Raw genomic sequence first — 25,298 nt, forward strand, 5'->3', positions numbered from 1 at the left:
GAACCGGAAGCAAAAATTTGGCTAATGGGTCACTTGGGGTGATGGTAAGTGGGACCATGCCCATTTCCACCCCCTGATTCCTGGACCTGTGAGTCCATGCTATAGAAGAACCTGTACCATATACCAGATGCTGATTCAGAGCATTCACAGCCTGCTGGAGGACACTACCCCAACCCTCCAAGCTACTGCCACCCAGTTAGCACTATAGCTGTTTCTTTAAAAGGCCATTCTACCTTTCTATCAAGCCAATTGCTTCAGGGTGGTGGGGCACATGGTAAGACCAGTGAATTCCATGATCATGAGCCCACTGCCATGCTTCCTTGGCTGTGAAGTGAGTTCCTTGGTCAGAAGCAATGCTGCGTGGAATACCAGGACAGTGGGTAAGGCATTCTATAAGCCCATGGATGGCAGTTTTGGCAGAAATACAGGAAAGGCAAATGCATACCCAGAATAAGTGTGTACTCTGGTAAGGACAAAAATGCTGCCCTTTCCATGATGGAAGTGGTCCAATGTAGTCAACCTGCCACCAAGTTGCTGGCTGGTCACCCGAGGAATACTACCATATCAGAGGTTCAGAATTGGTTTCTGCTGCTGGCAGATTTGGCACCCAGCAGCAGCTGTATCCAGGTCAGCCCCAGTTAGTAGAAGTCCATGTTGTTGGGCCCATGCATAGCCTGCATCTTTGCCACCATGACCACTTTGTTCACAGGCCCACTGGAATGGCTGAGGAAACAGGCTGGCCACTATCCACAGAACTGGTCAGCTTATCTACTTGATTATTAGTGTCATCCTCTGATGAGGTCACCTTCTGATGAGCATTAACATGTGACACAACTACCTTTACCTCAGGTGGTCCAAAGGGAGGAAAGACTGGGAATCCCAGGCTGGTGTATAGAAAGGTTTATGTGAGTGTACATTGGCCTCTTGATAAAATGTCAGTTCTGCCTCATCAGCTCTGGTTGGGGCGAAAGTCTCTACTTTTCTACTGAGCTGTCAGCAATGCCAACACCGCTGGTCCTGTCATCACCCGTGGGTGTCTATAGCATCTCCTTTGTGTCTACAGGACTGAGTCATGCTCGTTAGGTGATGTTCCTTGACAGCATCCCTCAGCTGGACTGAGCTACTTCTTGGAAAGAGCTACCCCCTGGCAGGGCTCAGGACAGAGAACCAAGTCCCCTTCCAAGGACAGCTCTCAGATGACTGATGTTGAAGGAGAAAGACAACGGGGAGCAGAGGTCAGCACTGAGTTGAAGAAGCCATAAACCACTCAGTTCCTTAAGCAACAGCAGACCAGGCCTCTGCTGGGCCCAGCAGACAGGAACCCCTCCTCCCCCTCCTGCCAGGGAGCCAATGGACGGAGCAAGAGGCCTATTTCCTCACTGGGCTTCTGATTAACTAGGGCACTGCCACAAGGTCACAGTTATTCATTTAAATTCCAGCTCTAATCAGCAGACAGAGCCTGAGAAATTATCCATTCCAAGGGGAGAGGATGATAGAGTGCCCCGTAAACGGCCCTCAGGCAGGGAGCGCAAGGTGCTAAGACAGAGGGGGAGTGGTGACGGCCTCTTCAACTACCCTTTCTTCTTCCCTACCTCTGAAACACTTCCTCTCCTCCTTAATAGAGAGTTCTGGAACATGCAGAAGTGAGAAGGTTGAAGGAAAGACAAGGATGAGACTGTCCACCCGCAAGCAGCCCAGGGAGACCCAAGATAAATCCCAATAAGCACAAAAGAGGGATAGGTCACCTGACAGAGTCCCTTCCAGCCTTCTAGGACACAAATATTTAACATAATCTTGGAGAGGTCCCTTCCTTTCTTTGAGTTTCAGTTTCCCTCTATGAAAACTTTGTAATGCCTAGACAAGATATCTTTAAGCTTTACTATGTTTGGCTTTTATTTGGCGGGGGGCGGGGGAGGTGGGGTGAGACAGAGTCTCATGTAGCCCAGGCTGGCCTCAAACTCACCATGTGTAGCTTACAGATGACTTGGAATGTCTAATTCTCCTGTCTCTTCTTCCCAAGTGATAGGATTACAGGAATGTGTTACTGTACCAGGTTTATGTGGTGCTAGGGATCAAACCCAAGGCTTCATGCATGCTAGACAAGCACTCTACCACCTGAGCTACACCTGAACCTCCTAAGCTCCACTATGTCTTAGGGTACTACAGACCCCACAGTGCCCCTTATGACTGTGAATTCCTATGTGTTCAACAGACGTGTTGAAGTTCTATATGCTGTGCACCATGAAAAAGCACAGAAGTTATCAGCAGTGAAAACAGCGGACACTGCAAGCCTCAACTTTGACCAGCCAGCCAAATGACTAAACAGGTACAATAGTGGCATACCTGCTATGGGGGAAATCAACTGCTCTCTAATTAGACTTGAGGCTTCTTCATGGGAGGGAATACATGCCTACTACTGAAACCTAATCAAAAGCCTATGGTTTGGGGAGGTCATGCGCCTTAGGAGTATAATGTCCATGTTTGGCTAAATGCCTAAATTATGCTCAACACACTTCCCTGAAAGCACTTTGCTTAACTTCAAACCCATATATTAATGCTACTCTCACTTTCGGTTAGACAAGCTTCTCTTTTCAGATGGCAGTGACCACTGTGATGTCCCAAAAAGCACCATAGTGCTGAGAAGAAGTGACAGAGGTGTGTGTGGCACTGAAACATCTCTCCCACACATTCTAAGGCTCATGGTCCATTGCTAAAGAGGTGGCTGAGAGAATGTAAGATACAAAAGAAGGCTGGGACTGTTACAATGCAATTGTCCAGACAGAAATTGACCTCAATAACCTTGACCTCACAGTCCCTAGAATGACCTTCACATGACCCTCATAATAAGAAGAAAAGATGATGACATCAAAACAAAAGAGAGAATAACAGAAAGGGAGGGGATATGATGGCATGTGGATTTGTGAAGGGGCAAGTAGGGGAGGGGACGGAATTATCATGGTATATTATCTGTAAGTATGGAAGCTGCCAACAATAAATAAATTTAAAAATCATGGGAATGAGTAAATTGTGATACTGGCCCATAGGGTTTAGAAAAACAAGAGCACAGACTGTGATGGTACTTGAATCTGAGATTCTAATCTACTCACTAGCTAGGGGTGACCACGGGCAGGTTAGTGAAGTGCCCCAAAGCTCCTTTTCCCCACCCTCAGTGCAGATAGCATCCCAACCTAGGGGTGCTGACACGAAGTAATAAGAGAATGCAAAACCATCTCCCTGCATTCTGTAGGTCAGTGTGCTGTGAATGCATGCCATTGCTTGTTATTCTCACTTTCTTTCCCAAATACTAGAGGAGGGTGACTGGGGGCTTTCCCGCATGGTAGTCCAGTAGAACTCACCTGTTCTATTGCCCTGGATGTCCAGAACTCATGGTCAGAGTGCCAAGCCTCTCTGCTGGACCCTGGGAAAGGTGATGCTCACAGGGACCTATTACAAACTGCATTTTACAGTAGGGTTATTTCTAACCAATATACTCAGCATGTAAAATTCATCAATGCATCAATCGTCCCTTTATAGTCTTTGAGCAGCACCTGGGTAAACAGTTACATTAGCTCATAAAATCCCCAATTTGTCTTCCTGAGGGGAAGGGAGAAAAAATGAACCACTAAAGGCTTCTCGTGTGAGAGCCACAGAGTTTCTGGCTCCAGATTGCCTGGCCAGGAGCTGAGAGTGGCAGGAGGCTGCTTTCTGACCTCCACCAAGAGCAGACCTGTTCTGGCCGCCTCCTGTCATGTCTGGGGACACAAGGGAAGGATCTGAACCAATGACTTCCTTTAGGCTCAGAAACCACAAAAAAAAAAAAAAAAAAAAAAAAATCAAGGAGTTGGAGGAGTGGCAGGATCAGTAATCAACCCTAGATACTTCAGGGGCAGAAGGAAGGGTACAAAATTTAGAATTAGGTTGGAATCTCGTCTTGGCCCTGCCACTCAATAGCTGCTTAAGTGTAGCACATCATTTAACCTCCTTGGGTTCCAACTTCACCAGTAATAAAATGGAGCTCAGGCTACATATCTTAGAAGGTTATCATGAGAATGAAATGAGATAATGGCCATTAAATGCAGCTGCAGAGGTGACGGGAGTGGTAACAGTTGCTATTATCTGAGGAAAGGTCACTTACAGGCTTCTATCCCCTTGAATAAATAAAACGTCTGTGGTCCTCCCTACCATTCTCTTATAACCAAGACCAATATGGCACCTTTCTGAGAATTCAGAAAAGGTACCCACTTGGTTCAAGGCAGCCCCATGAACACAAGCTGGGCAAGAGGAATACAAGCTGGATTCCAGTGCCCATTTATCTCTCAGTGAGGAGACCCTGTGCAGGCACCACATATAATCCTTGGTCACATCTCTTCCACCAACTAGGAAAAAGGAAAGAGAAGCCAAGTGACAACACTTCAGCAAACAAAACTGGAGGTGTTGGAATTAGTCTCTCACCTCGTTAAGATACTGCAGCAAATGCCTTGCTATCAGAGAGGCCTTCCCCAACCACCCGTCATAAGCTGGACAATTCTTTACACTGCTCCACTTTTTGCCACACCACTTATCAGTCACTGATATGATATGTATTAATATATACATGTAATATATATGTGCATATATAAGCATATATGCACATATGCATGTGAATGTATGTATATATAAATATATGTGTGTATATATTTACATACATACATATGTTGATTTACTGTCTTTCTCTGTTTAGAATAAAAGATACATGCAGCCAGGAACCATCTTCTGTTCTGTCAATGCTATGTCCCCAGTGCATGACACATGAGTATTTGTGGAAAAAATATTTTTAAATAGAAAGAATGAATTTAGGGGAATGAGCAGATTTGTCAGTGGGTAAAGTACTTGTCATGCAAGCATGAGGAGCCAAATTCAGATACCCAGCACATACATAAAAGCCAGGGACACTGTTCTGAAATTTCAGCACTGGTAAAGGGGAAATAGGATGATCCCTAGGGTTTGCTGGCTAGCTAGTCTAGCCAAATTGGTGAGCTCTAGGTCTAATGAGAGAATCTGTCTCAAAAAATAAGATAGAGTGATACTGAGGAAAGTATCCAATACAAACCTCTGGTTTTCATATGCGCATAACATGCATGCACACACAAGTGCCTATACATGTGTAGTTCATATACACACATGCATGCAAACCACATATGCACACACATGTGTGCATGCACACACACACACACGCACACACAAAGAAAGAAAAAGTGAATTTATTTATTTTTGTAGGAGATGCTATCATGTGTTTTGCTTCAAATACTAATGTAGCAGATGGGCAGAAAATAACAGAGGCAGCAAAACCCTCTGTGTTTGGTTGGGATAACTATATTATTCTCTAACCTTGTGGAGTATCCCATGTAGAACAATGATCAAAAGTATTCTGCCTAAGTCTAATTGATTACTTTAGATATTCAAAAAATAATAAATGCATTTGGGGAAAGGGATACTAGTAAAGAAAATGTCACATTACCTCTAAGCCAAAATAAATCAACAAACAATCATAGCACCAGAAATACAAGATCTTTAGTCATTGAGTTATGGGCCCCAGCATGCACCAGTGGAATTGTCATGGGTTCTAGAGTCAAAGGCCTAAATTCAAGTGCTATTCAATCTATGAATCCTATGATCTTTGGCACAACTATTTAACCTATCAGACTTTAAATTACTTACACACTAAGTTGGATATAACAGTACCTATCTAAGGACTAACTTGAAACATGAAAAGGACTAAGTAAATGTGGAGATACCTAAAGTGATACATACCTCCTATTTGGTAGGGTTAACTATTTTACTTACCTCAAAATTTTAGTCAGTTTAAAATAACAGTCAAACCATCTAAATTATGTGGAAACTTTTATCTACAAATGGCTCCATCTCTCATGATCCTACACATGTGTCCAAACATGTACAATGCTTAAAACTTAAATTCTGGATGAGCACACACTTTAAAAAAAGAAATATACAATTATCCTAGAGATGAAACTTCCACATTTTTATTGATAAAAGCCACTCAATCAAACCATCCTTGTCTTTTACAGTGAGCATGTATTACTGATATAACCAACAAAAATAAATACTATTAACAGCATTGTGGAGAAAAAAAAAAAGACACATTCCCAAGAATAAAAAGAAAGAAACCTTCATTCACCTCTATGTTTTCTGGATTGAGTAATTCAATTTTCAATCACATGAAGTTATATAGAAGATAAGTAGATTTAGAAAGTACAAGGCAAAAATGTTCATTACATTGGAAAATACTTATCTAAGAAAACATCTTAAAATATTTTCAAACATGCCAATTTTCCAGTTTGATTTACAAAGAAATTAGATGGAAGTAATCATTGAAGCCAGGGAGCCATATTCCACTGTAAAATCAGTAGGAATTCATTATTGCTTGTAAAAGTAAAAATCAGTGAAAATGCACCATCCTTGAACTTTTTTATCCTCAGGAAACAGGGTCACTCACAGTCACAGCATGCACAATGTAGCAGGGGGGAGCATCTCACAACAGTTGTACAAACACAAACACTCACCTGGACCTTGACTGGCATCTGTGGCAGCATTTTCAAAGGAAGGGAAAGGGAGAGATGGGGAGAGAGGGGGAAAGAAAGGAAGAAGAATGTTAGCAGTACACACACGCGTGCACAGTACTCTATGCCCTTGCATGACTATCAAGGTCATGCAAGCTCCCAAAGTTCTACCTTCACCCAAAACCACCCATGCAAGCCCAGGAGCCGGGCTCCCTTGTCACTGTGCATGTAGCAGGAGAAGTAAGCTTCCTTCCCATCTGTCCGGAAAGACATGGTCCTGGAATCAGATAGCGCTCCGAAGAGCCATGCAAACAGCAGCCCTGCAAGAATATTGGTTAAAATATTCTGGTTCATGTCTGCACACCAATACCCAAGCAGATGTTCCTTCTTCTTGATATCCAAAGCACTGGACACGAAGCCAAGCAAGGTTCTCAGCAGAGAGAAAAATGAGTAAGACACTCCCTTGGAGAACAAAGAAAAAGAGGCATCAGAGTTAAGAGCAAGTTGCAGCTTTATTCATCATAAAGAAGTGAAGGGAGTACAATTTCAGAACATTTCTGATTCCCTCCCTCCCCATAATCCCAGGGACCATTCTTCATCACAGACAGCAGTGTGTGCAAGAGATGGTATATGAGTTGAACATCCACCAAACAAATTGAAATTCTGCCTCCCCCTCCACCTTAATTTTCTCCTTGCTTTTCACCCCATCACTAATGACAAGAATTGCCATTGTAAATCATTTTTGTCAACCACAAATAAACATGCAACCGTGGAAACGTTGACAGGTGAATTAAGCCAATGAGCTTTTAAAACATGAGGAATAGTTCACTTCCATTACCTTCCTCCTCCCACCCTCAGATGTGGAAAAGGACTATGCTGGGAAAAACCAACCAACAAGAGCCCAAGACATTGTTAAAACACTCAGATTCAGCCTGACATGAATCTACTACCACGCAAGAGACAAGAGGCTGCTTCAGAAACCACACTGATCACTGGGCAATCTTGGGTGGACTAGCTGAGAATAACTGGATAGTGGAACTGGGATAACCACGGACACTGACTTTTCTAGGGGTGTGTGTGTATGTGTGTGCGTGTGTGCGTGTGTATTAAGATGGAGGGTGAAGACAATGAAAGACTTAACCAAAGTTACGCAGCAAATTCAGAGACAAAGTCTACAAATCGATCCTATGTCTCTAGTGTCTGATCCAGCTCAGTATTCATCCAACTTTCTCAAGTCATATGTCTCAAGGTCATATGGGACCCAGTTCAATTTTCAGGCTCACAAAGTGCCCTTAAGCCTCGAGGAAGTTGAGTGAGAATCTTCCAGCTAACTCATGGGTTCGTGGTGACAACTGATCCTCTATGGTTTTAACTTGCTGCTATCACAAGGCCGGTCATGCTCCCCCTGTCAATAGCGAAACAGCTGTGACCAGACCTGCACAGCTCCAGCAAGTTCACAGGGCTCTTACCCCAGATTGACCACACTGAGCTGTGCCCTCGCATCTGGGAGACAGACATACTCCTGACAACCACTGAGCACTCACTCTAATCTATACCCCGTGGGCCCTAGAAGATATATGTGCTCTGAAAGGACTCAGAAAACTTGGAATCATTCCTTGGATACACACCTCCTTTGGGTTTTCTAGGAAGTTAGATTTAGGGGTGAGGTCGTGGGAGGAGAAATAGATGAGGTAGAAAGGGAAAGCATGGTGCATAAATAACTAGGCAGGGTCATTAACTGTGACAGATGGATTGCCTAGAATAGTGGTCGTTAAAATACCCCTTAATTAAGCAGGATATCAAACCATCTACATGTGGTGTTTCGTGGTGAGCATGCCAACACTATTGTTCATGCAAACACACTCTTGGAGGGTACCAAGACCTAGAGAGACAGAATCGCTTGGAACACTGAAGGTCTTTTAGATGCTAATTAATTGTCCAGTTTGACCCTGTGGCTATGATCTTAATCTTGAAGACAGAGGGAACTAACATCCCTGCTTATGCTGTGGCCCTCAGCCCCTCATTCAATCTCTCTAAATCATTTTCCTCAGCTATGAAATGGGAATAATAACAGAGCCTCCCTTATGGGGGTGTTATGAGACTTAAATGAGATTAAATGCTTGTAAATACATAGTACCAGGCAGACACTGCATAAATGTTAGCTGCTATCATTTTGAATTACCACAGAAGGAAGTACCAAAAAATATTGACCAGATGGCTTGCTGGAAACACCAAGGGACCACAGAAAGTAAGCCTGTGACCTGAGTTCAACTCTTCTTCTTATGAATGAGGACAAATGTTCCAGCTCTCCCCTCCCCAGTCCTCAGTATGAAGAGGAGAAAGGAGGAGTTGGTGCATGGAGGTAGTGGGAGCAGGATCTGAAACAAATACCATGCTTATTTCTCTTGTTCCCCCACACAAATTCAGGCTTTAATTCAGTACAGTTTTCTTTTATGCATAAAAACACAGCCCCATTTCTTATCTCAGAGTGAAAACAGAGCCACCCATAAAATTCGTTTCACTGGGGATCCATATCTGAGCTATCTTGGTTATGACAATAACTGCAAGCAGCTCTGAGCATGAGTCCAACTGTAGAAATGCAGACACGGTATACCTAGCCCCTGCCCCAAGAATGAGAGAGTGACCTGAGTTTCTGACCACAGAAAGAGGTTGCAGAGACAGGAAATAGAGGAAGAGGTGTGCCTAAAGAGTGAGGCTGGACAACTTGACTGTATTCACCAACCACATCTCTCTCCAATATATCTTTCTCTTCCTGTAGTTCCCCCTCCCATCCTTGTTTGAGAATCCCCCTCCGCAACTTTGATCCATATGGTTGGTACCTGTGGCTCCCACACTCTTACTTCTACCCCAAGATCTGCTGTGTGACTCAGATCAAACCGTGGGAATATTCTATTTTCTGGACTTAATAATTAGTCCATGTACAGACATGTGCCCCAAACCCAACCAATAAGAATCCTTCTAGGGAATTTAACCAGAATGATCATCTCACACCCTCCAAGGCTTAGAGGTGGCGGAAACAATGTAAGAGCCAAAGGAAGGGTAGCACTTCTTACATACAACTGTCTGGACAGAAGTTGGCCTCGATATCCAAGACCTCGCAGTGCCTAGCAATACCTACACAAGACCCTAGCAATAGGAGACAAAGGTGATGTCATCAAATTAAAAGAGAAACTAATGGAGAGTGGGAGGGGATATGATCGAAAGCAGAGTTATGAAGGGGAAAGCAGGGGAGGGGAGGGAAATACCATGATTTATGTCTGTAAGTATAGAAGTTGTCTATATATAGAGAGATAGATTTCATATGTGCGTGTGTGTGTGTGTGTGTGTGTGTGTGTGTGTGTATGTATATATATGAAATGGTGTTCTCTTTTCCCCCCTCCGGAGCTTCAAACGTCTATCTTTGTTACCATAGGGATTCAGCCCACCTGATAATGAGAGAAGCACAGAAGAAAATAGGGCTTCGTAGTGTAATGATGGTATGATGACAGACCTAGAATCTGCCCTTTGTCCACAGACAAGTGCCTCAGCTCCTCTGAGCCTCTATCTTCTTGGGCGGCAGTCCTCATAGTATCTATCTCTGTGAGCTGTATCCATGGAGATCAACTATTCACAATTCAATACATATTGACTGAGTCCAGACCAGACCTTACTTTATACAAGGAGGATAGAATTAAGGAATGAAATGGACAGTTTTTTTGGGTTTTAATGGGAGATGTTAGCATTAAAATATAGATATATAATGTAACATTATACAGTGATTAGTGTCGTGAAGAAAGGAGAAGCAAAAAGAAAAAAAATTCCCATGTCAGAGAAGGCAGTTAAAGGTCTCTCAGAAGAATTGACACTTGGGCTGATATCCAGAGAAGGGGGGTCTTACATCCCCTGCAAACGGCTGTTCAGATAGGAGCAGAGCAAGTCACCAGCTGTAGACAAGACCTACTCATGCTAATGGTTATTTCTACCATCCACAGGGACGAATACCAGCTCCTATAAGCCAACGCTTTCCTCCTGAGAGGGTGTCACGTAGCTTCGTGTGAGGCTCTAGAATGACCAGACCATGTAAGACCGCTCTGAAGAAAAGTCAAAGTTTTATTCGGGAGAGACACGGCTGCCAGGCTGTCTCATGAGAGAAGAGCGCAGCACCTTGGGTTTGTGAAGGTTCTTTAAGGCTTCTCTGCTGGGTGGGGAATGGGGGAAGGGGTGGCTTCGGTGTGAAGTTAGGTAGGAGAATTTCTTAAGGGGAATTTTTCCGTTCATCCCAAGATTATGGTCAGGAAGTTGGGGTGTGGCATCAGAATAGAGGCTCTTGAGCCACGGTATACAAGAAACTGTGTCTAGGGCTGCGCAGCTGGACTCCTGAGAAACAATGCGTGGAGTGGTTTCTGAGGCTTGGCTCTTGTATTTTCCAATCAGGCCTCTTCTCATCGCCATTTTGTCATCCACAGTGACTCCATCTTGGGACCCGGTCAAACCCAACACTTTGAGAGGCAGTTAGGGTGACTGGGCCCCTGAAAGCAAAAGGCAGGAATGAGGCTGGGGACAAGGTTTAGTGGTTAAGGTGCTTGCCTGCAAAGCCTAAGGACCCAGGTTCAACTCCCCAGCACCTATGTAAGCCAGTTGTACAAAGTGGTGCACATATTTGGAGTGGCAAGAGGCCCTGGAGCACCCATTCTCTCCTCCGCCTCTTTAATAAATAAAAAGAAAAACAGGACCAGGACTGTCCTTGGGCTTTGCTAGAGATCACAGAGGAAGCTGCCTTCTCCTCATCTCTTCCCCTAAAGGAGTTTCCTAGATTTGTTTTTCCACAAACAATCTGAGCCCCTCCTGGGAGGGAGGTCCCCTTTCCTAGAAAAGCTAACCCTGGCATTGGGATTGGTCAGGTTCAGCCCCCAGAACTTGGCCTCACGCTGGAAGGTGAAGCCACCAGAGCAAGGTTCTGGATACAGCTATAAGGGGAGGGCGCGCTCTCTGAGCTGCCTGACCACTGCTGAACCTCCAGGCACTGGGGGATTTCCTCTCTTCTCAGCCACTTTGGGCTGAGACAAGGAGAGAACCCCCTGACCCCTACTCCCACAGGGGCTCCTTACCCCTCCTGCCCTCCACAGGCAGGAGCTCTGCACTTTCTTCTCTTTCCTCTCTAACTTTTTTAATGGTCTTTCCAGGATCATCACATGGGCTCTCAGACCACGTGGGTGTATTCAGTTTCCTTCCCTCTACAAATATAATAATTTAATAATTACCCTTCTCAGTCTTATTTTGTACAATTCTTTGGTTAGCAATAGACACGAACCTAGAGTTTGGGGTTCAAGGACTCTATTCCTGAGTCCCTAACATTTCATTTCACTCCCAGGCCTGCCATTCACATGCCATCCTCAGAGGGTAACAGGTGTTAGGCACTACTCAGGGAGAAAGAAACCCTGATGGGACACTATTCCTGGCTCAGTCTGAAGCCACCTGCCTCAGGACTGCCACACTTTAACCAGAGCAAAATAAGAAAGGCTTTGAAACCTGCCACCCTTTACCCACTCTCTTTAGCACCACAACCAGCTTTAAGAAGTTAACCAGGGCATTTCCACCTCTGCTCAGCCAGTACCCATGGACACTGATTACATATTCAACAATAACTTTAGCCAAAAGTGCATACAATCAGCATAGTTATATTCAAGTTCAAAGACAATGATTTCTTGCAGCCTAGGGGACCTGATTTTTCCAACTACAGGGGAAAAGAAAAGACCCTCCATCTACTGCTGCTACACTTGAAGATGGAAGCTCAGCTGAGAAAGATCTCTGACCTCACCCTTAATTTAGACTAGATGACCTCAAGAGGCAAGAACCCAAGATTCCTACACTTTCTTCTTCCACCCACCCCATCCCACATCCCTAGAGGATGTCTGAGGACCATAGGAGCAAGCTGCATAGCTGGATTCCTGCAAGAAAGTCCCAGCCAAACCTTTGGGGAACTCTACCTGGGGAACTCTGCCTTGAGCCTGACCTATTTTCTAGGATCGAAAATAGAATATAGATTTAAGTGCAATGACACTCTGGAAAATTCCAGGCCCAAGTGAGTGAGAATAGGAAGCAGCAGGAGGTGGCCAAGGAGTGGCTGGAGCTGGTGGGGTTGCTGCTCCTCAGGGATCAATCTCATTTGGTCACCAATGGTCTTTTCTTCTGCAATTTGCCCCCATCTTTTGACCATAACACGGTTCTGGGGAGCTAGCTCCGTCAGTAAAGTACTTGGAGGGCCTGAACTTGATTCTCAGAACCCACATAAAAGTGGTAGTTGTGGCAGCATGCACTCATAATTCTATCACTGGGGTGGTGGAAATAAGTGGATCCCTGGAGTGCTCTGGCCAGCAAATCTAGCTTGCTTCATGAGCTCCAGTCCAATTACAGACCCCGACTCAAGAAAAGATTCCTGATGATTGGCACTTGATGTTGTATCCTTTGCTATCCACGTGCACCTACACACACACAAACTCTCTCTCTGTGTCTCTCTCCCTCTCTCTCCTTCTCTCTCTCTCTCTCTCTCTCTCTCTCTCTCTCTCTCTCACACACACACACACACACACACACACAGACGTGTGTATACCTTCCCACAGACAAAACACATAAGACCACCCACATGCTCTCATTCATAAACCTGATAAATACACCATTTGTGCATGTTGCTTATTCCAGCCAGTCCTGAAGACCCAAGGCTGTTCCCCACACATGGACTCTGGGCTATAGAGAACACCGACAGAGGAGGTTCTGAGAATTCAAGTCAGAACTAGAGCAAAGTAAGGGTCCAGGAACCTGCAGCTCCATCCAAGCTTTGCCTTCCTTGCTGTGTGGCCATGGAAAAGGGTTTTGTTTGTTCCTTGTTTGTTTTTGTTGGATAATTAAACTCATATTTTGTCACAGATGCAGCACATTATATTAACAGCTAACACTGGCCGAGGACTACTATGTGCTCGGCACACATAACAGCCATCCTATGAGGTAGAAGCTGTTATCATACCGGCTTTACAGGTAAGAACACAGAGGGACAGAGAACAGAGGCAACTATCCTAAGTCACACAGGTACAGAGCCAGGTCCTGAATCCTAGTAATCTTGCCCTGAATATCTCTCTCTCTTTCTCTCTCTCTCTCTCTCTCTCTCTCATCCTCTCTCTTTCTTCATCTATATATATATATACCTATCTCTCTATATATGCATATCTATATATCTTCACATATATATCATGATGGTAGCATCACCCCCAACAGAAGGTAACAACGCAAAGAAAATGGGATAAAAGTGATACTGATTATCATGGCGCTCACATTTTTTTCAAGCATTGTCTATGGGCTGGGCACCATGCCAAGGGCTTTAGATGTGCCATTCCACTTCATCCTCACCACAACCTAACAGATAAGAATGCTGTTCATCCCACTTTCCAGACAAGGAAACTAAGACCAAGGGGAGAGGTTCCATCATTATTTATACTCCTCAGACTCAGAGCACATCAAGTAAGGGTTGGGTTGTATTTATGAATATAAGCACAGACCAAGACAGAAAATAACTGACCCAGGGAGCTACAGATTACTGGGCATCTTGCAGTCATGACAAAAGTAGATTGCCAAGGGCAGGGGGAAGTGGTCAGATGCAGTATGGCCACTGGACTGGACAAATGGAGCACCTGCCTTGGGATCTTTCTGTTCCTTTTGCAGCCACACCCCAGCCCAGGAACTGAAGGTTCCACAGGGCCAAATGAATGTTCCTGCCCACAGCCAGCAGCACCTGCCCAGTCCCCATAAAATATACTCCCGTGTCCAGAATCTCTTGCTCAATTGCCAAAATCCACATGTCTCTTCCCTAGCTCATTCTCTCACAGAAGACCAACCCATAATTGTGCATATTCTAGTATCAAGAAGTGGCCAACGACAAGCTCTCAGCAGAGCTGTGGACTTCTGCACACTGGGTTGTCATATCTTTATGGCGCTGGAGGGACAGAAAAGGGAGGCTGGCTGCTGACCTCCAAGTATGATCTTGCCTAGGACCCCAAACATCAGAGCAGATCACCAATTAGTTCCCACTGAATATTACACTAAGCCACAACATTAGAAGGAAAAACAAGGCAAAGATAGTACCTCCCAATAGCCTATCTCATTCTCATACCTCCACAGAGAATGAGCACACAGGTTTCCCTTCTTCAAGAAAACACACACACACACACACACACACACACACACACACACACACACAGACTTACTACAGTGATCTTCGTGCAGCAAAGAGGCTGATGCACACTAAAGTTCTTTGTGGTGCTCTGTCTGGATTTGCCAAGTACTGTGAGACGACAGGGTCCTACAAAGCCGGGGTGGGGGGTGTTAGTTTCATCCCCAACATGAGAGCCCATTTATCTATTACTGAACCCTCAGCTCTGGTGTTACATGTTTTTGTTCTTCTATGCTAATAACTGCAGACTGCAAGGCAGAGCAGCAGTAGTGGCTGCCATACGCCGGTAACCTGGGCATCAGCCACAGTGTGGGGAGCAGGATAAAACACATGAGGGGTCCCAAGAGGACACTTCTACAGGACAGATCACTGTTGTGTCCTAACACCTGAGGGGCTCTCTCACATACTTGAAAGAGCTCTGCCTGCAGGAATGAGAGCTTGATAACTGAGAGAAGAGATAGTCTATGCATTATGGATACATTCCCAAGACCAACAGAGAGAGATTCTTGTTTTATAATGCCTTGGGGGTTTTGAGCATAGACACAGAGGTAAGATTACCTGTTTGAGTCATGCCTTTGCTACTTGCTGTTAAAAATATTTTGTTGAGCTGGACATGGTGGTGCATACCTTTAATTCCAAGGCAGAGGTAGGAGGATCACTGTGAGTTCACAGGCACCATGAGACCACATAGTGAATTCCAGGTCAGCCTGGGCTAGAGCGAGATCCTACCTCAGAAAACAAACAAAAAAATTATCTTAGCTCCAAATGCCTCTTCTGCTACATGGAAATAGGGATGAAACCAGTTTTGCTAAAAACATCTTTGCTCTCCTCAACCCCACAGTAAAATCCACAGATTTGCCAGGAAAATGAGGTTAGGGCTCAATGCCCCAAAATTTTATCAGTAATACATAATAAAAATTAGGGACCAATTTTATACATGTGTTGGAAACACATAATTAATGCACTAAACATTATTTTTTTAAAAAGACACAAATGTGGGACTGGCGGGATTGATAAGTGGATCAAGCATTTTCCAGCAAGTGTGAAGACCTAACGTCAAATGCCCAAGAACAATGTGAAGCAGGGTATGGCAGAACACTTTCAATGCTCCTAGTGCTCCTACAGAGAGAGAGGAGACCAAGACAGAAGAATCCCCTGAAAGCTCATGGGTCAGCTAGCCGGGTGTGTGGTTCGCCGGGCAGTAAGAGACCCTCCCTCAAACAAGCTGGAAGGCAGGGACCAACCCTGAAGGCTGTCCTCTGACCTCCATCTGCATACAACGTCATATACCTACCCCCGCCACAACACACACACCCCTAAAGTCTGCTTGCAGACCTGGAGAACTTGTGAGTTGCTGAAAAGTAGTGGAAAGAAGGTCTCCTGGGATTGCATGGCAAGGTAGAATACCCACTACGAGGTGGGCTCACGTCCTGCACGGAGCCTGAGGCCAGTGATTACGGGTTGAGGTGGGCGTGTTTCACTTGCTTCTAGTCCAGCTGGCAGCGGCTTTCTGCCCTCACCTAACTGCTTCTCCTAGACAAAATCATGCATAATCAAAAAGAAAATTACTATGCTCAAAGTGCTCCCTAATATATCAATTGCATCGGAACAAATCTGCATTTCCAAAACAAGCATTATATCAGAACTGTCCCTAATTTATATTACGGTTGTAAGGTCCAAATGAGATCCCCCACATAAAGTGTTTAGCACAACATAAGGAACATGGTAAACATTCAAAAACACACTTTTTGAAATTCCTAATTTTTTGCGGGGGGGGAAGAGGCCTGTAAACTTAAAGTGGCATGCTGAGCTTCGATTCACGTGTTTAAGCTTCAAACGAAAGATAGAGCCATAGCCAATAACACTTCCCGATCTTAGGTTACGAGGTTGCCACCTGTAGCAGACTCTCACTCAGGAACCCAAGGGTTTGGGAAGACACTCACAGACGAGGGGCACTCGCAAGGGACAGGTTTCCCATGCCAACTGGCTAAGGAAAGAAATGAAAGGTGTCCTCCAACTGTGTGCATGACCTACCAGAGAAAAGTGTGTACCTGTATCTGACCATCATGCCATCAAGAGAGGCACTGTGACCTACAGGAGGGGAGGCCCACCGTCCGGCAGCACCGAGGGAAATGCATTGTTAGAGGCCCAGAGAAAGTCATCAACCTCCACGGTGGCAGACACCCTGGACACCTCTCGGGCCTCCCTGCCTTCTGAGAGAAAATGGGAGCAAGTGGTAGGCTCTGCAGTCAGATAGACTTGTATGGAAATCCCGATCTTCCATGTGCACTCAGGCTCGTGAACTAACCTCTCTGAACCCTAACCTTCCCTGTGTAACATGGGGATAGTCCTTTGACCTGGAAAGACTGATGGAAGTGTTCTAAGGAGGTAATGGATGCAAAAGCATGGAGCGAGGTACCTAGCACAAAGGAAAGACTCGTCAATGCTGGAAATCATTCCATTACTTGACCCCAGTGACTCCTTAAAAAAGGGACCCAGCCCCTTTCCAAGAATCCCTCACTCGCTGGAAGTATCCTAAGTTCTTGGAGTTTAGACCAATTTAAAGAACGTTTAGGAGAAACAAGTGGTCTCCCAGCGTGTCAGTAGAGCTAAGTTCTGCCCACTGTGCCATGCAGTGCACAAAAGAACAGGTGTGCCCCAGATCTTCAGCAGGGGGCATTGTTGTGGGTAGTAGAGTGCAGGAAAGAGCCCTGGGCTTAGAGCCCTGGGAAGTTTGGTGCTTTTCCCCCTAATTTTTAGAAGTTGTGGGGGGGAACCCTACACATTACATAAAACGTTGCATCTTAGCCTTCTTGATTGTTTTTGTTTCTTTGCAACAGTGCTGAGGATTAACGCACGGGTAGGCAGATGCCCTACCACTAAGCCACACTCCCAACCTCCGTCTTTCAATTCACAGCCTAGCGATATTAAGTACATTCATAATTCTGAGCAGTTATCACCTCCTCTCTCCATCTCCAGAATCTTTTCATCTTGAAAAACTGAAACTCTGCACTCAAGAAGTGCTAATTCCTCCTTCTTCTCTCCCCCGATAACCACCATTCCACTTCTGTCTCCATGAATTTGACTGCTCTGGGTGCCACAGAAAATTGTAATTATACAGTATTTGTCTTTTTGTGCCTGGTTCATTTCATTTAGCACAATGTCATCAAGATTTATCCATGTTGTAACACGTGCCAGAATTTTCTTCCTTTTTAAAGCTGAATACACTCCCATTGCATGTGTTATTATTGTATCATTAATAAGTACTATGTGGTAGGATTATTCACTCACCACTGTGCTGGATACTGTCAATAAGGAAATGAAGTGGGATCCTGATTCACAATGACATCATAAAATAAAATCATAAAATGTACCCCAGAAAACAACTTCATGGGTCCTTATCCAATATAATAGGAAAGGCCTCTTGTACCCTATGCTCATCACCTGGGGCAGTAACACATGTGTATATACACCTACTGTGGTAGACACTATTGTGATCCTCACTTCCATACACAATGAAGCCAGAGCTCAGAAAGTTAATATTCCAAAGTCCATGGCAGCTGCCACAATTTGAACCCAGGCTTGAATACTTTCCCACCACTCCTAGTTACTGCTCCCCTCACAAGTTTACCCACCCCACTAGCTCCTTAGCACGAACGTTAGAAAGCTAATTTGGATTTTCCAAGACCAGTGGGTAACTGATGTAAAAAACTGACGATGAATATCCTGGCCTGTAGTGTGCACTGGGCTATTCAGGGCTTCTGCTGAAGGATGGGATCACGGGGTCCACACTTTAGAGAGAGGAAGTAAGTTGAGGCAACAAATCCAAAAATGAATTTTATAAAATGACAACATCAAGCAAGATATAAACAAGCATAACTTGGAAAATAAACCTGTGGTCAATTTTTTTCTTTAAAAAAGATATGTAGTAACGAAGACTTCAGGAACTTTCACCGGTGACAAGATACACCGTGACATCCAAGAAGGGCTATTGTCCACAGATGTTTCATGTACTCGTCTCTGGACTACTGGACACATCCCCTGATAAAGCTCCTAGTCATGGGATGAGTTGGAGAAAGGCTGGTATTGAGGGTCTCAAAACAGCTGGGAGGACTAAAATTTACCAGCAGTCTTTCTCCTCGCCCTTTCTTGTGAGCCTTCACATCCAGTTCGGTTTGAAACACTTAGCACTCACTGTCCACTGACGGCATGTCAGACACCATCTTTAGGCATCAGAGATGCAAGAAGAAGGTCCTGAATGCAGTTAGGAGGAAATCACACAAACCAAGGAAGTGATCACACACAACAGGGCAGTCGTGCACAGCCATCCATCACAGCACTTAGAGCTAATGGGGAGTTCAGGTTGACAGAGGATGTGTCAAAGACTTCCTGGAGAAACCTTAAAGTGGCCCCCAGAGGACAGAAAACAACAATTAAGTAGAGGGAAGTCTTCTGCAAGAACCTTTCACCATAACTGGCCAGTGGTCAATGGACACTCCTGGGGGTTAGGCTCCCTGGGAGGCATGTAGTGTACAGAAAGCTTTGAGCTTAAATGCCAACTTCACTATTCATTATGTGACCTTGGACAGGATCTCTGAATGTGTCTGTAAAATGGTGATCATTGCATACACTTTCTGAGCTGGGAAGAGAAGAGACGCAGGAATGTGAGACGCCGAGCCACATGCCGGGCCGCGCATCCACCACGTATCACTTTTCCCTTCTTGGGTTGCTCACATCCTGAAATACTGTGCTATGAAAGAGCGTGAGACTTGCACAGGGGCTTGAGATAAAACGACTGCAAGGGCTGGAGAGCTGGCTTAGTGGTTAAGGCATTGGCCTGCAAAGCCAAAGGACTCAGGTTCCATTCTCCAGGACCCACATAAGTCAAGGTGGAGGTCCTTTGCAGCAGCTGGAGACCCTGGCACACCCATTCTATCTATCCACCTGTTTCCCTGTCTCTCTTTCTCTCTCAAAGAAATAAATAAAATATTTTTTTAACAAAAGGTCATGAATACCTAGTGTGTTTGTCACGGGCTTAAGAAGGTAGGAGTCACTTATTGGTTCATTAGCATTCAACTGCATGCTTCCCAAGAGCCTGGTGCTGACAGGATGAGTTTCTAGTGACGCGAGGAATTCCAAGAGCAAGCAGGGAGCCCCACTAGAAGGTTCTCCAGCTTGGCAGACCTCTGTTAGCTTTTCTGCTTTCCCAGATACCTTCCCTTCTTCTCACTTTCGAAGAATAAACAGAAAAAAGCCAGGCATGGTGGTGCACGCCTTTAATCCCAGCACTTGGGAGGCAGAGGTAGGAGGATCGCTGTGAGTTCGAGGCCACCCTGAGACTCCATGGTGAATTCCAGGTCAGCCTGGGATAGAGTGAGACCCTACCTCAGAAAACCAAAAAAAAAAAAGAAAAAAAAGAACAGAGTGCTCTCCCCTGATGCTCCAACACACACACACACACACACACACACACTCCTTGTAAATCAGGTGTTGTCATGATGCCCTGGACTTGAAAGACTAGGTCTGAGAACCTTCAGGTAGGCTATTAATTATACTTAGCATCTGTCCCCTTCCAAAGGGCTCATTGGGTTCTGCAGCCCTTTCCAAGGAGCTCAGACGCTCAGGCACACATTCCACTACCAGGAACCACAGAATCCAAGTGAAAGGAGGGGAAGGGCCTAAAAACAATCTCACACGTACGCTGGTTTAAGTCAGGTGTCCCCCATACACTTAGGGGTCCAGAATACTAGATCCCTCGCTGATGGAGTTTTGGAATCGATGCTTCCTGGAGGCGGTGTATTGTTGGGGGCGGGCTTATGGGTGTTATAGCCAGTGTCCCCTTGCCAGTGTTTGGCACACTCTCCTGTTGCTATTGTCCATCTTATGTTGGCCAGGGGGTGATGTCCACCCTCTGCTCACACCATTGTTTTTCCCTGCCATGATGGAGCTTCCTCTCAAGTCTGTAAGCCAAAATAAACTCTTTATTTTTTCCCACAAGCTGCTCTTAGTTGGGTGATTTTTGCCAGCAATGCGAAACTGACTGCAGCAACATGTATCAGTAATAGGCTTTTAAAATTCTTATGATTATTACTAATCATCATTTTATCCTATAATATCTATGTACTATGGTTTAAAACAATAAAAACAAAATGGGTTTTATTTCAGAGAAAATTAGAATTTCTAAAGTGGAATATTCTCATGCGATCTAAAGTCCATCATCCCTTTGGTTTTTGGTTTTCGACAGGGTCTCACTCTGTAGCCCAGGCTTCCCTCAAACTTGAAGCAATTCTTCCAGTTCAGCTTCAGAACTACTGGGATTACAGGCATGAGCCACCGTGCCTGGGCTTATCCCTGTTGTTTGACAAGCTTACTTCCATGACACATATTAGTTTGCTCGTGACTCATGTCCCAAGGACAGGGCAAGACCAAGGTGATGGCAGATTAACAAGGCAGACACAAGTCTTACACTACTGAAGCTTAAAATTTAGCTATGGAGCAGAGACACAACAGTCAGACAGGCAAGTACTAGGTGGTAACTATGATCGGTGCCATGTATCCAACACAGGAGAGAGCCCAGAGCCAAGAGGGCTGAATAGACCCGTCCACAGAGCTGGGCTTGTACCCAAGTCATCTGCACTCCTTGTTTGCCCTGAGGTTCCACAACTGGGGCCTGGGGTCCTGACCCAGGCTGGGCAGAACCACCCAGCATCAAGTTCACAGTGTGGCAAGCAGAAAAGAAAAGCAAGTGGCAAGAAGAGAAATAGCATGAACTTGGGAGAACTACCTGTATTTTCAGGCATCCACTCACGTATCTGAGCAGTGGACAACAGTGTCTGGTTGTTGTTTTCTTCGTTTATTTTTTTTACATGTGCATGTTCATATGTGTGTGTGTGTGTGTCCATGCATGTGAAGGCCAGAGGCTGATGTTAGGTATCTCCCTCTGTAGCTTTCGGACTTCTATGTTGAGATAGTCTCTCATGAACCTGCTTGCTCTGGGGCATGCACCTCGTGAGCCTGGGCTCTCACCATGTCTCCTGGCATTTAAGCGGGTGCTGGGGATCGAAACTCAGGTCTTCACACTTGCACAGCAAGCACTTTAACCACTGAGCCATCTCCCCAGACCAAGAACAATGGTTTTAACTGCCCCACAGTGAATTTATAAAAGCTAGAGCCTTGAAGAGTCAGGACGCCCAGGAAGAGAGGGGAGCCTTCCCTAACAGGAGTTAGAAAAGGCAGTGTGGGGGGTGTAAACCCTACCCAAAGACTGAGCTCTAAGCTCCAATCTATCAGCTGTCCTCTGCTTTGGAATTAATCAAACAAATCCCCTGATAAATCGGAGGCATTATCAGACAACACAAATATCCCCTTTAGAGTAATCCAGACAAGTACATTCAGAGAGGGGGAGTCCTGAGGGACTGGGAAACAGACCGCTCTCATGTTCACACACATCCACGTAAGAACACATGCCAGGCCACCGTTCCTAACCCCCACTCCAGATGTCTGTTCCCAACAGCACCATGGACTGCTATCCTGATGGCTTCAGGCAAGGGGGTAGAAAGCATGCGAGAGCAAAGCCAGCTCTCCCTCCCCTCCCCATCTCCGCCACTGACCTCATTTTGCACAAGAGAGGATTTTTCCTTTTTTGGTCCTGCTTATTTGTAAATCATGCCACCCTGGTGCACACAGAGCTTAAGGCCAGCCTCGCTAGGAAGCAGGGAAAGCCAAGGGGCTTGGAGCAATGGCCCCAGCTGCCATTTCTTAGGGAGGTCAGGTCGCAGGAAATAGGTTAGCTGGGAAGAGTGGATGGAAGCACATGCTAGAAGGAGGGCGGCATGACCTCATGGTCATCCCACTTTTACATCTTACACTGAGCAAGGGGGCTACATGGTCTAAAGCGGCCCCACAGAGCCCGGCCTTTCACGTGCTGCGCGACCTTCAGTAGATGTCCTAATCCTTAAGCAGTGAAGAACATTTTGACTCTCAAATATGTTTTGGATCTGCTGAGAACCAAACAAAACAGGGACTGCCCTTAGTAATATAAGGAAAGGATATGGTTCTTAAAACTCCAAAAAAAAAAAAAAAAAAAAACAGACCTGTCCTGAAAAAAGAAAGAAAAGAATTCTTTTTTAGAGTCAAACGTTCTTGGCAAAATTTAGACCCGTAAATTTGGCATGAGGAAATTGGATATGGTGGAAATAATGGCCGTAAGAGAACATTCAGAATGGTAGAAACTATCTGGATAAAATTTGATACACACACACACACACACACACACACACACACACATTACTGGTCAGTGAATCAAATCTTCATGGTAGGATACATATGGAACAGAAGTGATCTGGTTAAAAATAATTTAGTAAAATAAAAAAATGACTTGCAAAAATGAACGGTTTAGGTAGGCTAGAAAAATACTGGAATTTAGGAATGACAGAGTTATATCATTTCCTTCTGAGAAACAGCCCCTTTAATATACATCGAGTTTTGTCTAATTCTGAATATACCAACATAGAGTTAAAAGGTCTCAAGTTCAAACTGCACAATCAAAACATCTTGATAAATCCTGAATACAAATATATTAAATGATCTCAGAGGTCCTGTCCGGCTGTGCTTTTTAACTGATAAAAAAAAACATAATGAAAGGTGAATAAAATTACACAAATACTTTTCTTCCAGTAAGAATATAACATAGAAAATAGCTATCACTTACAACAATGGTTCTCAGATTAATCATTTTTAGTTATTCAAAACATACTTAAAGCACCATAAAGTAATTCTATAAAATATGGAAGCTACATTCTGATTTTTCCAAGAAAGAAGACAAACAAAGGGACTGACACTTCATGGTAACCTATTTCCTTTAAAACGAAGGGCACTTATTTTACCAGCCCAAAACAAAAATATATATGATCTCAGAATCTAAAAGAATTGAGTATGGCATCACAAAAAGCATACTCTATGATGTTTGATTTTTGTGTTTTAGTGGGGAATGGTACCGCTTCATTGTGCTGTCTTTGTTTTACTCATTTGCAAGTAGATGGGGGAACCTTGTGTGCTTTGGCCTTTCTATCTGTAAAATAGGAATAAAAGTATCTGAGACATAGGAAAGCCAGAGCATGTTAGCCTAAAACCCTGGAAGCAACTGAGCTGATTCTCAAACCTCGGGTTTTTATCCTAAACTCCTCCAAGCTGAGAACGTTTTCGATGTTCTGAAATACAAATGTCCTTGGCAGAAACTGCCCGAGAGAGTGGACTGATCAGAGCTACAACTTCCCAAGAGAGTGGACTGATCTGGGATACAACTGCCCAAGAAAATGGACTGGTCAGGGCTACTTCATATTCGTGTGTCAGGAAGACACTCCGCAGGGTTAGGAGGGAGGCCCTGGGAGGGCAGGACGAGCACTTGAGGACACTGGAACACAGGGCAGCTGTTGCAGTTGCTCACACTGACCTCAGGGCTGTTGGTGGGAGCCATGCTATGCAGATATAAGTTGCTTTAGGCTGGCGGCAAATGACACTCACTATAGCTTTCAGAGCCCAGCAGCCTTCCGCCTTCACCCTCTCCATAAGAAGCCTTCCTTTATGTCCCTCCAGGACAAGAGCAGCTAGCCTTGTCTGGAAATGGGTCCACTTCCAGCCAAGGCCAACTGTCCTCATCCTATCCCATTGATGGCTTCGTCCTTTCCCCATCCCTAGACAGTCACCCTCCATCCATCCATCTATCTGTCCACCCACCCATTCTCCATACCGCAAGAAAACAAATACAAGTGAAAGACAGTTTCCGCAAACTTTGTCTGAGTCAAGGAGGCTATGATGAGCACCAATAGCTCTTCTCTGTTGCTGTTGCCCGTTTCTTCCCATCTTCAGACGTTACCTCCTCAAAGAGGCTAGCCTTATTACCTTGTTCTCACCAGCTCTCCCTTCAGCCTGTTCTTTCCATCTCTGATACTCTCATTGCAATAAATTCCTATGCACTGCTTTGTTTCCCACAATGATATATTCCTTGATTTTACAAAAATGCCCATTGCATCTTTAAGTTCACCACAGACAGACACCATCAACAGTGGAGATCTCTTCTAATCACTCACTACTGAATGTGGTTGACAACCAGTGTTCTTTGGAGCCCATCACTTCTCCTCAGTCACATACCTTTTCCTCCAGTAGGATGCAGGGGCACATATGTGCGGCTGTGTCATGGTTTAGGTCAATGTGACAGGACCTAGAATTATCAGTGAAGGCTTACCTAGATTAGGTTAGCTTCCTGGCATGCCTGGGAGAGATCTTCTTGACTAGGTTATTAGTGTTGGGAAGACCCACCTGAAATGTGGGCCTGGTCCTAGCCTGTATAACAAGGAGAGAGCTGGCTGAGCATAAGCATTTCTCTCTCTCCTTCCTCACTCCTGCCTCCATGCCCTCCCAGTCAAGGTGGACCATAAGATGAATTAAACCCTTTTCTTCAGAAAATTGCTATTGGTGAGTTATTTTTGTCCCTGCAATGAGACTGTAACTGATACAAGGTG

General features: G+C 44.8%; 1 protein-coding gene across 28 annotated transcripts in view; it reads right to left on the bottom strand.

The window, feature by feature from the left end:
* Nrxn3 (neurexin 3) overlaps positions 1 to 25,298 on the bottom strand; it is a 1,695,425-nt gene that overhangs the window by 1,581,422 nt on the left and 88,705 nt on the right. For 23 of the 28 annotated variants that reach the window (XM_045154221.1, XM_045154246.1, XM_045154226.1 and 20 more), the window contains exon 3: positions 6,561 to 6,578. The exons of the other annotated variants lie outside the window; for them this stretch is intronic. In XM_045154221.1, coding sequence (XP_045010156.1) covers positions 6,561 to 6,578 — 18 coding nt within the window. The remainder of the gene's footprint in view (positions 1 to 6,560; positions 6,579 to 25,298) is intronic. 28 annotated transcript variants of the gene reach the window in all.

The sequence above is a fragment of the Jaculus jaculus genome, chromosome 7, assembly GCF_020740685.1.
Source record: "Jaculus jaculus isolate mJacJac1 chromosome 7, mJacJac1.mat.Y.cur, whole genome shotgun sequence".
NCBI classification, from domain to species: domain Eukaryota; kingdom Metazoa; phylum Chordata; class Mammalia; order Rodentia; family Dipodidae; genus Jaculus; species Jaculus jaculus.